General features: G+C 40.4%; 1 protein-coding gene across 2 annotated transcripts; it reads right to left on the bottom strand.

Moving 5' to 3' along the window:
- Positions 1-181: 181 nt before the first annotated feature.
- On the bottom strand, positions 182-5,140 carry LOC115755931 (protein SPIRAL1-like 2). Of its 2 annotated transcripts, none has more exons than XM_030695556.2 (3): positions 4,994-5,140; positions 2,486-2,761; positions 182-557 (listed from the first exon to the last, which is right to left on the bottom strand). In XM_030695556.2, the coding sequence occupies exons 2-3, from the start codon at positions 2,738-2,740 to the stop codon at positions 477-479; spliced, it is 336 nt and encodes a 111-aa protein (XP_030551416.1). In that variant the 5' UTR covers positions 2,741-2,761; positions 4,994-5,140; the 3' UTR covers positions 182-476. The 2 variants fall into 2 exon arrangements, with proteins under 2 accessions (XP_030551416.1, XP_030551422.1); XM_030695562.2 differs by having other exon boundaries at positions 2,486-2,765; positions 4,994-5,102.
- Between the last annotated feature and the right edge of the window lie 10,665 nt (positions 5,141-15,805).

Below are 15,805 nucleotides of genomic sequence, written 5' to 3'. Positions count from 1 at the left end.
TGAGGAAAATTATTCCACTTTGAAATTTTGAACGTAGAGATCGTAAGGAAAAGTAATAAGCAGTTTTCTTATGTATTTTTGACAAATACTACTAACTTTTCCATTTTCAGGCCATCAAATCCTAGTAGAAACCGGGCAAAGTCGCAACCTCCCCATTCTTATGTGCAGTGATGACAGGAGAAACGGGGCAAAGTCTGCAAGAATAAATAGATTCGAGAAAACAAGTTCTGCTGATATCAAGATTCGCAGCAGACGTTTATGCATCTGCTGCGGAAGCTGATATTGTGCTTCAAATTGGAGTCCAACAATAAGCAGCCACCACATCAAACATATTACACAACATGATGCAGCCAAGTTTCAGTATCGGTTTTACAGAACAATAAAAGCACTCGGTTGTCCGACTTCACAGGCTCCACTTGGATCTATTCAGCGGTAACCTTCGGTTCAGGAGACATGTGCAAAGGCCTGTGCAGTACTCACTTGCCTCCGCCACCGAAAAGGTAATCCAGAGATGATCCGCCCCCAGGTGCAGAGTGGACCTTGGTTGAGGGCCGATCCTGCACGTAAAACTCGGATCAACAATGGACTGGATAAATCCATGCTGAACAAAAGTCAGATGAGCAGCCATTTGACTACAATTTGGCCTTAGAAGGCAAAGCGGCATTGTTATGTGACTTATGTCCATAACCTTTCTTCCAACCTCTAAAAAATTCCAGAAAATATAAGACAACCTTCAGGCTTCAGGAAAAAACCTCATGTGACAGCTAATGTTTCATACCCATATGCTTCACAGAACAAGCTAACATGTTGATGCCATGACATTCCGGACTCTTCCAATACCCGATTGACAGAGTCCAGCAAGCCACAAGGCATCTTGACAACAGCACAGTAGCAATGCTCTATGATCTCATGAGACTATTAAAGAAGGACATTGACAGCAGGTGTGACAAACAAGAGAAAAAAAGTGCTAAAAGCACAGGAGAATCGGACATTCTTGCACGCTGATTGAAGCATGAAGCATCAGTACGACATGCCCTATCAAGAATTTGCCCCTATCTTACAAGGTGTCAGGACAATACAGAGCCTTAGTCTGAAGGCCCAGAATAAACTCCTTGGCAACCAGAAAATATCCTCGGGAGACAAGTACCACGAGGGCTTGTAAGAAATGGGCCCCAATCTGCTTGGGGGTGGTCAAAGGACGACAACATTTAGCAGGTGTATCTCACGAAGAATACACACGGCAATACAGCTCTATCTTAAGAAACAACATTCTAGAATAAATGACAATATGATATATTTTACTCTCTACCCATAAATGAGAAACCAAAGTCAACACAATGTCAAGGGCTTACCTTCCTCCACTGGATGCATGGATCCTAAAACATTCAATGGCATGATTTCCACTGCACGCTTAATTTTTGGATCAAACTAAGAATTTTGACTTGACCAAGCTAAAGAATGAACAAGCTGACATTACATGTTAACAATTAACATCATGTGGACGACAGCAAACAAACATACAGTGCAAAACAGAGGAGACATGTTTCACATGCAATCAACAAGATTCCACAGGAAGTAATACTGTTCTCGATTCTTGTTATGAGGTTCCTCCTACAAATAAAATTTGACGGGATCCTGAGAAACCATCTCTTCATTCATATGATCCCAACTACCTAGATTAATCAAAAGTTCGATTCCGTATGAACTACTCATTTTCAAATGATATCCACATTGGTCACAAAGAGCCGCATACGTGAACATATAACCTATAGAAAAATGGGCTAATCCAACCAATCTTGCTTGTACAATGGAAAGAGCCAATGGTTTATCTCATCGAATCAAATTAGCAAAGGTGAGGTCATGAGCCCATGCTAAAGTTTCAATCAATTCCCGCCACAAATAGGTCGGCTATTACTGAAGCTTTTAAGAAAACAAAAGGCCTGCCCTTGATGAGTGTAGGGATTTGTATAACCATTAGAGCGGTTCTACCCTTCATGCCCGATGGATCAAAGTCCGATTCTTCCAGGGTTGATGCCCGAGTGGTTATCGGGGATAAGAAAAAAGCATACATTGTTTAATGGATAGGACGGAGGTCTTCCAAACCTTAGGTATAGGTTCAAATCCTTTTGATCACAGTTTTTTCCATCTATATTTTGAGAGCAAAAACAGTTAATCCCTCCAACGACACTGTCCTACAGTTCACTAGCAAAAGGACTCCACTCTACAAATGAGATGAATATCAAGTGATAGTGATATTACAATGAATTAAACAATATAACTTCCCTCAAAAAGCAAGCAGAACATGAGTTATATTAATATGGCAGTTTAAATATCATACTGCTGTGAGTTACCTGAATTACATGGTAACAATCCTCCCAATTATCTCTCCAGTTATAAGACTTGGTTGGCAAATACTCACTAAAATTCCTAAAACAGCTATCCTGTTAAATGCTGAATGACAAAGCTGTCATGGCTAGCAATTTACCGTGAGAAAGTTGCCCGTGTTCTGACCATCAGCTCTCATGTAGTTGTTTGAGGAAGTACTATGGATTCCAGCAGGAATCTGCTTGGTAACATCTACTGGAGGAGAAACAGCCGCTGGTTTTGAAGGAGGTGGATTGTCCACCTCAGTCGGAGCAGTCGGGAGACTGCTTGCTGCTGCTTTTGGAGCCTCTCCACTACTACCAAAAAGGTAGCCCAAGGAGCTCTGTCCTCCACCACTGCTAACTCCACGGCCCATTTTGCCTACTTTCCTGAAGCTTTGGGTACAAGGACAATCAAAAAGAGGAAAAACAGCGGAAAATTAGGAGGAATTGTGGAAAAGATCAATCGGCCATACCTACAGATATCTCTAGAGCTGAACATGGGATGGAATGGAATCAAAGAACATGTCAGCATAAAACAGTGAACCAACACGAACACTAGAAAGTGGTTTCAAAGTTCCATTAAACAAGAAATCCAAATTTTCATCTGTTTTTGTGTTCACAAACTGTCAATTCATCCTTGTATTCGCACAAAGTTAAATCCTCCCCTCCAAAGTGACTCAAATGAAGTGGCAATTATCACCGCCAGAAAGAGAACTTCTGACAATTACCAACATAAGATCACATGACGTCGTTCTCCTGTTATTAGCCAAAATATGTTTCAACTGAGGGTGCTTTCATCTGCCTACTAACTTCAGGAATCAATTCAGTCAAATCACGAGTTAGAGTTACCATGGAATTTAAAACAAGAAACTACAAAAGTACTTTCACAACAAAGAAATTCCTTTAGGAACTCTCCCCTGGCTTCTCGTCACAGATTCTACATGACCTTAAATGCTATTTCATCTGTTCAAGAGGTGATTTACTCATCAAATAAACAACGAATCTTAAAAGCTAAAGCAAAAGGGCGGAAAGGTACAAGCACCCGGAATGCTCACTGTATCTTACTAAAATGCACAGAAATCCTAGTCCTGCATTAGTTTTCTATCATACTATATTATTTGCTAAAATATCCATGGAGAACAATGATGAGAGAAGACGGACTACATATGTGATAACAGGTGACTGCAAGAGATAAGATCAAGAACATTGTAATAATCCCAAGGACTCGTGACAAAAAGCAAAAGTTTCTATTCGCTCATTTAAGCACCTTGCTCAAGCAACACATCTATGTGTAGAAAACAGGTTACAGAATCTGGAAGCAAAGCTAATGATAAATTCCTTCAATTGAGAGACTCAAGCGGCAACTTTTAGAGCAAAGATCAATTTTAAAATTAGAACTAAATGCATTCCTCTACTTAAAGTAGTTTTCAATATTCCGATCATGCTTATCATGGAGAGAACTTCAATGGCCAGAATAATCAAGAGATGAATGGAGAAGATGTATAGTTTAGATTCATATAACTGGGACACTTTTGACTTTGAATAACTATAAGACAAATTCAGTCTGTTCCATTTAAATCCACATAGAACTACGTTCAAAAGTTGACGTGCAGCTTGGAAAATATGTGTCAAGTATGATGAGTAAACCGGAGAATAAATCTTTAGCAGAAGTTTTCAATCAATCGCAAGTTTTTCCATGATCGATAAAACGGAAAAAAAGCTATAGACCACTTAACCTACAGAGAGGAGAGAGATTCCTACAAAGAACAAATAGCAAAAGTAAGAACGAATGTTCCACCAGATATCAAAAGGAAAAGGAAAAAAGTTCCTTTCCAGAATTCAAGTTTCAAACACATGTACGAACCCTGTCCAACATATAAAGGGTTGATCAATCTACAGAAATGTACTGGGGAACTATACATTTCTACTTCATCATCTTCACTACAATTTACTCCGTCTTCATCCGTGAATTTTCGCTACATCAAATCAAAGATTTGTTTGACAACTCTGCGCTCATATCCAGGCAAAGCGGGGACTACAATAATTCCAGATCCACAACGTTTCTTATCTATCAAAGGCCTACAGGTCTAAAAGAGACATCTGTATGCCACTGCCACCTAATGGGGATGATGGCTAATCATATACGCTTCGAACATCACAGACCAACAAATGCGACGGTAACACAATCACGAATCACAAGCCTTATAGAAACTCAAAAGGCGAAACGATCCCACCAAACCGAGCATGTCAAGCCATCACAAGATCTTTCCAGAGCACGGCGACATACATTTCGAAAGCTACCCTTCGAGCAGCAGAAAAGTCTCGATCAAAAGCGCTCTACAGCTCCGTAAAAGCGCAAAAGGAAACGGAAAAACAGGAAGGCAACGGCGACACTACCGGCAGATCCAACAAACGGGACGCGCATTTCACTAAACGAACGCAATTCGACGCAACACTGCCGGTATCGCGCTAAGGGCGTGGAAGACGAGACACGGAGATCAAATCAGTAACGGCGAAAGGGCGACTTTCGAACAGCGCATCTACATCCCCGGCGAATCGAAACATCGGGAGAGAAGAGGAACAGGAGGGCCAAGATCTAGGGCTACGCGAGAGCTCGGGGTCGTTACCTTGGGACTCGTCCGGGGATCGGATCGGATCGATAGGGAGAGAGATCTGACTCTTGAGAGTGGCGGAACTGGAGAGCAAGCGCCGAGCGAGTGAGACAGGCGAGAGATAAAAAAAGTGAGACGATGGACTGGACAGTAACACCGACTACTCCGTTGCGGCTGCTTCTAATTCACTTTTCCATTTAAAATTCGAAGCTCATTTTTTTAAAACATTTTTTTTATAACGTTTTGACATAATTAACCAATAACTATTGCTTTCATCATCGGTAATAATTTATATCTATATAATTTTATAGACGATTTAAAAATATTATTTTTTCTAAACAAGGGCTAATTTTAATTTGATCTTCTCATTTGGGCATTTTGTTTGTTTTTTTAACTGGGGTGAATGACCGTGGAAAAAAGGTGTGGTGATATATATAATTCTAGCTCGAGGGTAAAAACTAACCACAGTTCGGAATCACTTTTACTTTTCTAATTTTGAATTTTTTTTAAAATCTTTTACTTTGCACGTCTTTAATGTTTTATGAGGGAAATTATCAAAAGGTGTCTCGATTTGATAATTTCCCTTACAAATATGTTGCTTTAAAAATTATAAGTCGGCCGCACCAAATTTTAAGGTGGTGGGGATGCTAGAGCTCGCAGCCCAAATCTAGCGTCTCACGGCGAGGGAGGGGAGTCAACTGCGGCGAATGTCGTGGCAACGGTGCCATCAGACAGTGGCGTGTGGGGGAGGGAAGATGGAGGTCTATAAGTGATGGCGGCCGGGGATATGTGGGAGAGTTTGATGGTTCAAGCTGTTAGATTATATGGTATCACTGTTAATAATTATAAAAGTTTAAATTTTAAAATGAATGACTTGATTTGATATTTTTTATTATTTAATTACTCCCTTTTGAACTCGGGATTAGGGGTGAGCAAGGCGGACCAATCAAATCGGAAACTGATTGATTTGAGCATATTCCAGGGAACCAGACCAGCAATTTTGGGATTAGAATGCAATCTCCATAGTTAAGTAAGTCACAATGTATTGGGAATTAAAAAATCCAAAACCCTTTCAAACCCTAGCTTGTAGAAAAACATAACAACATAAACATGAAAAATACTCATTGAGAAGTGTGGCGTGTTGCATGACTTAAAAACGCACGCACATATATAAAGAATTTACTGGTTCCATCGAGTCCGATCCTCGATTCGAAAAATTTGAAACCAGGACCACTAATCCGGTTCTCAATTCTGAGGGGAACCGGACCAAATCGAAAACCGATCACCCTTACTCGGAAGTTCTTACTATGTAAGATTTTGTGATATCACTACCAACCATTTTGAAATGTTTAAACTTCCAAACAAAGACATTTTGTTATATTTAATTACTCTATCATGAGAATTTGCAAAAAGGCGCAATGTGTTCTTTTCAAAGCATGACTTTTGCCTAAAAGAGAATTTTTTGTTCATTGGATGAAAAATTAGCTATACTTTTGTGTTTTCCCTTTTTCAAACCACCAAATGGTTGAACCTTTAAAAAATGCAAATGACATTCAGATTCACATGTGAATTTATCTTTTAATTTTTTAAATTTCACTATTTGTCAGAACATAAAACTTCGAGAAAAATTCAAATAAGGGTCCCAAATATCTTTATTTTCTCACATAAGGATTCGAGATGGATATTATTTTAAATAAAGGGTCTGAAGTGTCTCTTTATTTCAAAAAAAAGCGTGGCCGAATAGCATTTTCATCATTTACTATTTTTTGCAAATTTTCCCTTTCTACTTTTCTTTCTTTTTTTCCTTTTCTTTCTTCTCTTTCTTTTTCACCTCCCCTCCCCTTCCCCAGCCATTGCCGACCTCTGCCGGCCGCCCTCATCAGCTTCTGGCAGGCGGCCCTCGATTCGGTGCGAGCGTCGGCTAGCAACGGTGACGGTGACGACTGGCGGTCGTTCAAGGAAGCTGCCATCTCTAGCCTCGGCGACCTGTTTGCTGCTCTGTTTGGTCTTGAGCCCTCCTTGACAATTGGTCGAGGTCTATGAGTCCAAGCAAGCACTTTCACGACAAGAGGTTGCTGTTCCAAGTTTTCCTTCAATTGTTTCTGCACCGGCCACACCAGATGCGACGATCACAGCAAACCCGTAACAAACCAGTCACTATTCTACGAGCTGCCGGCCTTGTTCTCTGATCCAAGGCGTAGTTGCTGTACCCCCGTGGTGGAGTCGCTGCTGACGACCGACGCTCCTACCTCCTGTCTTACTTCGAGCTCCACGATGACCAGACGAAGCAGCCAGCCGGGACGATACTGAGGCGCCTCCCGAGACTAGCACTGTCGCTGCACCACCGTGACCGAGCTCCCTGTCCCTCTCAGTTCGCTATGTTTTTGCAGGTTTCCTGACCGAGTATCGTCGTTGGTCATTCGCCCGGCTAACCGAACCAAACCAGCCCCGCTAGTGTTGTCCTCACCCAAGACCCACGAGTTGAGTGCCACCACCGCCGTCCGGGAAGCCGAGCGCAGCACCATCTGTTGCCGGCACGACTTACCAAGCAAACTGCAGTTTTGATAGTCCCCGTACACCGAGATGAGTTCGGTCGCGTCCCATCCCATCGCATCTCTGGTTAAAAGGCAAGAGTCCAAGTGGTAGGGGATCATAATGGCTCGGTCAAACATGGAGACAAAACTGACCGAGAGTCCATGAAGCCTTGGATATTCTTTGTTCATATAGAGTATCCAATAGCGCATTGCTCGAATTTTCACCAAGAGCTTCACCGCAAGCAAAACCAACCCAGGCAGAGAAGTCCCGCATGCACAGTTGTCAGATGGCCCCGCCGTGCGCATCCGTCAGTCGTCACCGTGCTAGCCGACTACATGTCATCTTAAACTCAGGTGAGGGTCACCTGGCAGACCCCGCCGGTAAGGGCGGCCGTCGCCACATGTGGGCGATAGTTGGGGGAGGGAAGGAGAGGGGAGGGGAGAGGAAAAAGAAAAAGAAAATAGAAAAAGGAAAAAATTATGAAAAAATAGTAAAGGACGAAAATGCCCTCTAGCCAAGCTATTCTTTAAAATAAAGATGGCATTTTAGGCCTTTATTTGAAACAACGTCCACTTCGTACCCTTATTTGAGAAAATGAAGGCACTTAGGGCCATTATTTGAAATTTTTCCTAAAATTTTGACTTTTCAACAGTTTGGGCAAACGAACTCTAACCTTAGACGTACTTTTATGCTGCATTTCGAACGGACTTTTACACATGTCTCTAATTATCGCGATTTAAAATTTTAGATTTTGAGCGAGAGCGATGAACATGCTCGCTACTTAAACAAACCTCTTGACATTTGCATGTTTGCTAACAATGATTCAACCGACGCATTATCGGGTATCAAGACTCGAACAAACAATACTTAAATTGTGTAATGGTGGTAACATTTGCTTGTCTTTAGCAAATGAAATATTGAACAAATTAAAAGTTCAAACACCACATTATATATTGAGCTAGAATTTAGAGACTATATTGAATAAATTAAAAATTCATGAATCACATTGCATATTGAATCAAAATTCGGTGATTATTTATGTCATTTTTCCTAATTCGAAGAGCTCACAAACACTCTTAACACTTTTTTTTTTTTATTTGGGGGTGGGTGGGTAAGAAAATGCTCAACAATTTTTTTCTTTTGGTGGGAATACAAATTATCATTTCACTTCGTTTGAAGACACATAATTTCAAGAAAAATATGCAAATAAAATAAAGTAACTAAATGTGAAAGATAAATCAACTTAATACACCATGGAGGAGAGACTTGCCCATTTTCTAACACAGCATCAAAGCACAACCGGCGGTCGATCATTTAATATTACATCAACATTAGTGACGATCACTGGGATTTCCTTCTCCAGAAGTTACAGCTTTGCCAAGAGGAGCGGTGCGCGTTTAGATTCGGCATCCCAACACCATCAACATATAGAGACAACAATAACTCCAATAGATTGAAAGAGCACAGAAAACATCTAAATTCTAAATCTATCTCTATATCAAAATAGAAGAGTATCCAAATCTAAATCTAGTTTTACATCGGGAGAGAAGACTTGTAAAAGAGATACCATTTGATTACAAATTACTTTCAGATAAACCGACTGTTAAGGCAATAATAAAAGAGTTTTGTGGATTTGTGAAATGCTCGACTATATGAAGCAAGCATCAAAAGTCGAGCAAGGCAATAACATATCCTTTTGAAACGCTCACCCTTCGAACTTCTACAAAACTCTCCAAAGTTAACGACGTCTCACGAAATCAACGAAGAAATCTCGCATATAAGAATATACGGATACATGGATAAGATAAGGAACATGGAGAAGGAGAGGGAAATGGAAAGGGAAGGGAGAGAGCCTCTCCCTTAGAAGACACGCCGCAGAACGATGGGTTTTTGGCAGCGGCTGAAGAAGAGAGGAAAACGCTCGATAGTTGACTTGACGGGACCTTGATAGTTTCTGACATTTGGGTCTTACAGTCGGGCCGGGCCGGCCATTGGACTCCAGAAGGGACTGTCTCGGGTCAAACTTGTCCAAACATGACAATTAAGAAGAAGAAAGTCCGAGCTGATAATTTCGAAATCTTAGAACTTGTTTGGTAACGTTTCTATTCCTCCGTTTCTGTTCTCCGGAAGAAAAAAGAATCAAAAATATATTTGGCAATGCAAATGATTTTGATTTTGATTTTGCTCCCGGGAATACTTTTGGACCAAAAATAAGAAACAAAAGTTGCTTCTAAAAAAAAAAAAACACTTTTGAGAATCAAAAAGGCAATGATAGTCTTCTTTCACTTTTGCTAGGCGCCCACAAGGCCTAGGCCGGGTAAACCCGACTCTGTCCGAATAATATTTTTAATAAAAAATTCGGAAATTAATAAAAAAAATCATGAAATGATTAAAAAAATCCAAAAATTGGAGAATTCATTAAAAAATAAAAAATTTGAAAAAAAAAATCTTAAAGATTAGGAGATGGATTATTTCAACTGGCCAATCCTATTTTTGACAATTTTTCCTTTCGATTTCTCCCAAATAATGATTTTGCCCTTCGTGGGCAAATTGTTCTAAAAAATCCTGAAAATTCCAAAAAAAAAAAAAATCAAAAAATAGGAAATGGGTCCATTCAAGTGGCCAATCTTGTTTTTGGTGATTTTCCTTTCAATTTTTCCTAAGCCTTGCTTGATTTGTTGTCAGAGTACCATGTTGCATCGGTGACCATCTGCATGGTATCTAAGGGTAAAACTGAGCCACCTATGTGACAGAGATGGATTTTATTCATTTTGAGCAATAAAAGATAATCGTAGTCACATCTTTCATCATTGTCATATGCATAGCCTCAAGACAAGCATGGGAAAACAACAAATTTAGCTTATTATCATTCCAAGGAACAAATCTGAAGCATTTCTATTTAGCCAAAAAATGTCATGGTACAAGAGAACCGTAATTGTGGGGTCTGAGGAAAGTCATCAAATGTGATTGTGTAATTATTTGATTTAAATGACAAATTGGGAAGAGGAATTATTTTCCAGAATAGAAATTTTATGCGCTTACTAAACGCATTTTTGTTACGGGAGTAGAAATTTTATACTGTTACCAAACGCGCTTTAATTCTCTAAAACTCATCCAGAGAACAGAATCAAAAAAATTAATTCTAATTAGAATCACTTTTTTGGAACAAAAATGTTACCAAACAGGCCCTTGGTGACCCACATACATTTCACGAAAACATTCTAATCCGCCATCCTCCAAATATATTAGCCCTAAAGAAACAAAAAATTACCACCTTGCCATGTGCTATTGGAAATCAAAAACTTCCATTTTATGTTTCAAATTAGAACCACGGACTTGTGTATAGATGCATTCAAAGGGATCTAACAAGCTTAGTTTATGTTGTAACCCAAGATTTCATGGTTAAACAGGCGGTTACGATGCCATGTGAGATTTTATTGAACTACTACTAACTATTTTAAAATCTTAAGATAATAGGTATGGACAAAGGATGTGAATATATAGAGCATATATGATTCGTCGTCAAGTGATATGGAACAATAGTCTCTTTTGTTAAGATTTTGTGAAATTGCTATGAAACACCGGCTCCCTCCCACACTCTCCTTCGTTCTTATCACCATGATGCCAACTAATTTAAGCACCAGAAAGCCCACACGAGCAAACACCCAGGGAATTTCTTTTGCCCGTGAGTTGCATATTACATGTCGCGGAGCGTGACAACCCGTCAATCGCGGCGGGCGAAATACGTGCATCAGCGACATTTTTATCTTCACCAGTGACTTTTGGTGATTTTCGAATTTTGTCGCTCTTCGATCCTGGATGGTTTTGAAAGCCTAGCCTTCGTTATGCAAGATCAACTTGTTGGTTAACGGCCCTCGATCAAAATAACAAGAAACGAAGGCTAAATTTAGTTATTTATGGCTTGCTCTCTCCTACGTAAAGAAAAAGGACATAGTTGAGTTCCCAATAGGAAAAACTAGGAATGTCTCGGATCATTGCTCACGCCGGAAGAGGAGATCCATAACAAACTTGCCAACGATCCCAAGCTCCAAGTGGAATGTCCAAAAGCTGAGTTTGAAAACGTACTCAAATTTTCAATCTTCTTAGGGTTGGTCTATCTGCAATTTGTCCATCCCAAGTCAGTTCTCACCGTTTACCTCGAAGATGGATTCCTCCAAAGGATCGATTTTTCAAAAGCAAACTTCGATGGATCCTTATGCCGAAGGCTCGAGCAGAGCCCCTCATGTTTGCATCGTCCGAGATATGTCGGGGAGCGATGGTGGCGGTCGCGGCGAGCTTGGGTCCAGGAGAGAAGAACAGTCGAAGGCTCTACTAATCAAGAGATAGAATCGTCGCTTTCTTCCCCAAAGAAACATGGTAAAAAAGAAGAAGAGAGAGAGAGAGAGAGAGAGAGAGAGAGGAATAAAGGTCAAGTCAAGCCCCCTGAGGAAGCCACACGTAAGCCGTGCGAGTTCTTGCATAATCTATGAAGTTGGAAAAACTGCCGTTCGATAACGATGGTCGTGCCTCGCCGTGCCTGCCACTGTCTGACGCCAGCACATCATCTTTTGCCGATTTTTCTTCTGCTTTGAAAAACGAACGATGTCCCAAGACGTGGCACCCGGAAATGGTCGAGAATCTTTCGTTCTCACATCCACGTCGGTGACGTGTGTTGCGCACAATTCGCTCTCTTTTAATTATTTGACCAGCTATGTTAATTAAGGCTAACCATATCTTCAAGAATCCATGATACGGTGCTATTGTTTAACGAAAAATTCAAAATTCAAAATATATTTTTTTTAAAAATGATTGCTTATATTATTTACAAAAATAAATATATGAGATATTTTCAGCATCCATAAAAATAGCTAGTCATAAATTATTATTAATAATAAAAATACTTTTCGTTGACTAATTTTTCTACACGATATAACTAATTTTTGTGAGCAAGTCCTTTAGCAAGTGCGAGACGCCAAAGCTTCTATCAAAAACACGTTTTTTTTTTAATATTTTGGTTTGGAACAAAAACATGTTGAACGAGCACAAATTTGACATCGAAGCAGCTGTAAGCACCACCGAAACTGGAGGGGGGTACTTATTCATTAAAACTCCTAGATCTAGAACTAGCTTGGGAGAGAAAAGCTCATAGATTTTAGATTGGGAAAGGAGAGCCTCTAAACCTGGATTTCGACGAGAGAATAGAGCAAGAAACTAAGAAGATAGAAGGAAAAATAACCAAATAGGGAGGGGAGAGACGGGAGGGAGAGATCTAGATCAAATTCTTTCCATCTAGAAATTGAATAAGCGAAGAAAGGCTGAGATTCAGAGAGAAGAGGAGAGAGAGAGAGAGATGAAGTGCTTAAAAAAGAGGGGGAGGGGATTAGATTATTAATGCGATTTTTTGTTGTTTTTGTCTTGGTTGGAAGCGATTCTAAGCAGGTGCGAACTTATCTTATAAAAAGAAAAGCGGACTAACAAATAGACAAGGAAATAATTTCATAAAAAGAAAAACGGATCGAATCGACACAAGTGCAATAAGTTCGCAACCTTTTCGTGATCTCCCCTACAAAAACTTCACTAGCAAAACCTTTTGAAAATTCTAAATCCCTTCATGCCAGCTAATCACGGGTTTAATGCATCGAGAGGTTAGATCTAATCTTCGATTCGCTTTCGCTAGCTCAATACATTCAAATAATCGAAAAGAAGAACGTAATGACGCACTTGGTGCACGTGCTTCGCAAAATTGGCGGATAGCTGAATTTAGAAAAGAAAAAAAGATTAAAAAAACAGGGGTCAGATCGGAAGGACTTCACCACACACGTGGACGTAACTACGCTCGCTCAATCATCCCAAGAGAACAGCAATTGCTCTCGGTTTCCATGGCCCCCCGCCCATCCCTTTCGATATCTTCTTTTGAAATCGGAATTCTGGTCACTCAATCATTGCCATCCACCAGAAAGTAGAATTCACAAACACGAAGTGACGGCGGGACAGGATGGTGATTTGATCTCACTTTCGTTTGATTTCGCACCATTAAGGAATTAATGGGATCCCGTCACTCGATACGCTAATAGCTTTTATCTTAATAATATATGTGAATGTGATGTTTGGTTTTCTATGTTGCGCATGCATCTTTGCATAAGCTCAAGTTGTTTGTCTTAGGTCATGTCGTGTCAATTTAAATTCAAGCGAGAGGATTATGACACCACGTACCTAAAAACACAGATGGAAAATGATATTACATTAGAAAAGCTTTCCTATAAATATAAAAAAAAAAAACAGAACATTGCGCACTTTCGTTACCCACTAATAAGAAAACCAATTTGACAACTCTTATCATAGGTGAAGGAAGAATGTGCCTTGGTCTTAGTACGAGGACGGCTTAGGAGATGGCAGTTCGTCGGAGCGTCACTAACCTCCCGTCGATCACTTTGTTTGGTGAAGCGTTGCATCATCTCTTTTCAGCAATATATGTTTCCATCTTCACTTTTGTGCTACAGACCATTTTCCATCTTGTCACAAAAAATTTTATTTACCGAATTTTGTTTTATTTTCTCTACCTAAAATTACTAAAAAAGAAGAAGGGGTCAAAAACAAAGTCCGAGCCTTTCTCCATCTCCTTGCTTTGCCCATCTCCTTTCACATTTGACGCACGGATCGCCCAAGCTTTCAACTTTCTTCAATTACCAGCTGAACACCCCTCTTTCTCGGCTCGATGTTTCTGATCCCGATTCACTTCGCAACGGCATTCCTTACGTCCGCAAGCAAGCATCCCGGCCATGTGATTCCTCACCCCGCCCTTATTATCTCCTGCGTCACCGCCATGAACTCCGCCTTGATCGGCAAGAACTCGACCCTGGCCCTCATCAGCGCATGAGGCTGGCAACGGAGAACATTGTCTTCACCTAGGGATCTCAAGTAGTGCCATGGGCAGGAAGGAGATCTGGTGGCTGACTCCCCAGGAGTGACAGGCCCAGCGACGCTGGCGGATCTTCTGAGGACTAGGCTGCCTCGCAACTGCCGAGCCGGTCCTCGTCTTTGTACAACTCTCGACCAAAGAAGCTCAACCTGAGCCTACTTCTTGGCTCAAAAACTCGACCTGGCTTGTCGAGGGACATCCGAGTTCTGCCTACACAAGCAACGATCATGCACTTTTACAAGGAATAGAACTCGACGGAATAAGAAGGAATTCACGCGGGGACCGGCCGCGATGATGAACGCGAGGCTTCGCATGGACTATGAAGCTTGTGGACGTATCACATGGTCCAGCGAATCATACATAAAGGGGGCATCCGCAGAATGCAAAGTAGATGGTAGTTAAAAACTTAAAAAGCGAGGCTTATTTTCAAAATCTTTTAAGAGCTAAAAAATTCTTTCATTCCCAGATTTTACCGGGAAACTCGTAAGTAAAAGTAATAAGTAACCATTTTGATTTTTGGCCAACCTAATGATACCAAATACGGAGAAGTACCAAAAAAGTCCTAAATCTATTGTATTGCTACCAATTCGATCATAAACCTTTCAATTTGACAAATTCTGTCATAAACCTTTTTGCATTGGAATTAATTCAATCTATTTAGCCAGTTTAGGCCAAAAATTGCTGATAAAGATGTAGGCAAAAAATTACTGATAAAGATGTTAGCCATCCTATATGTCACCGCCGGCACCGACATGGACATTTTTAACACCTTTTAATTTTTTTTATTTTTTATATGTATTTTCCTTTTTTTATTTCTCATTTCTTTTTGTAGGTGGCCGGTGAGGACCGGCCGTGCCTAGGTGAGCGTTGATGAGGCCCCCCTTGCCCATGCCGAGGATGCCTTGTTGGACCTCGCTTGGGTGAGAGCCGACCTCCCTGAAGAGAGGCTCAACGAGGCTGCCTTGGTTTGAGCGAGAGTTGGCCTAGCCGGATCTAGCGAGGGGGTCTTGCTTGGCCAACGGCCAAAAAAAAGGGAAAAAAATGGAAAAATAAAAGAACTGTTAAAATTTATATAAAAATATTTATGTCAAAGTCGACGATTCCACATAGGACGGTCAAGTGTCTAGATAGCGATTTTCAGCCTAAATTGATCGGATGGACTGAATTAGTACAAATACAAAACAGTTTAGAACTAAATTGGTCCAATTAAAAGTTTAAGACTAAATTTGTGCCAATGCAATAGTTTTAGAACTTTTTTGGTACTTTTCCCCTCCAAATTAGCCCCAAAAATTAGTAGGTTATTCCTATTGTTTGTAACTTTCCATATCGGAAAACAAATTTCAACATTTTGATGGTTACATTTAGCGACTTTT

Source organism: Rhodamnia argentea, chromosome 6, assembly GCF_020921035.1.
Source record: "Rhodamnia argentea isolate NSW1041297 chromosome 6, ASM2092103v1, whole genome shotgun sequence".
Classification (NCBI taxonomy): Eukaryota; Viridiplantae; Streptophyta; class Magnoliopsida; order Myrtales; family Myrtaceae; genus Rhodamnia; species Rhodamnia argentea.
This window is presented reverse-complemented; position numbering and strand designations above follow the sequence as displayed.

Coding starts and splice junctions, on each gene's coding strand:
- LOC115755931 (XM_030695556.2), bottom strand. CDS start 2,740: ATGGGCCGTGGAGTTAGCAGTGGTGGAGGACAGAGCTCCTTGGGCTAC. Junction 558..2,485: donor ACACGGGCAACTTTCTCACG/GTAAATTGCTAG, acceptor TTTTACGTGCAG/GATCGGCCCTCAACCAAGGT.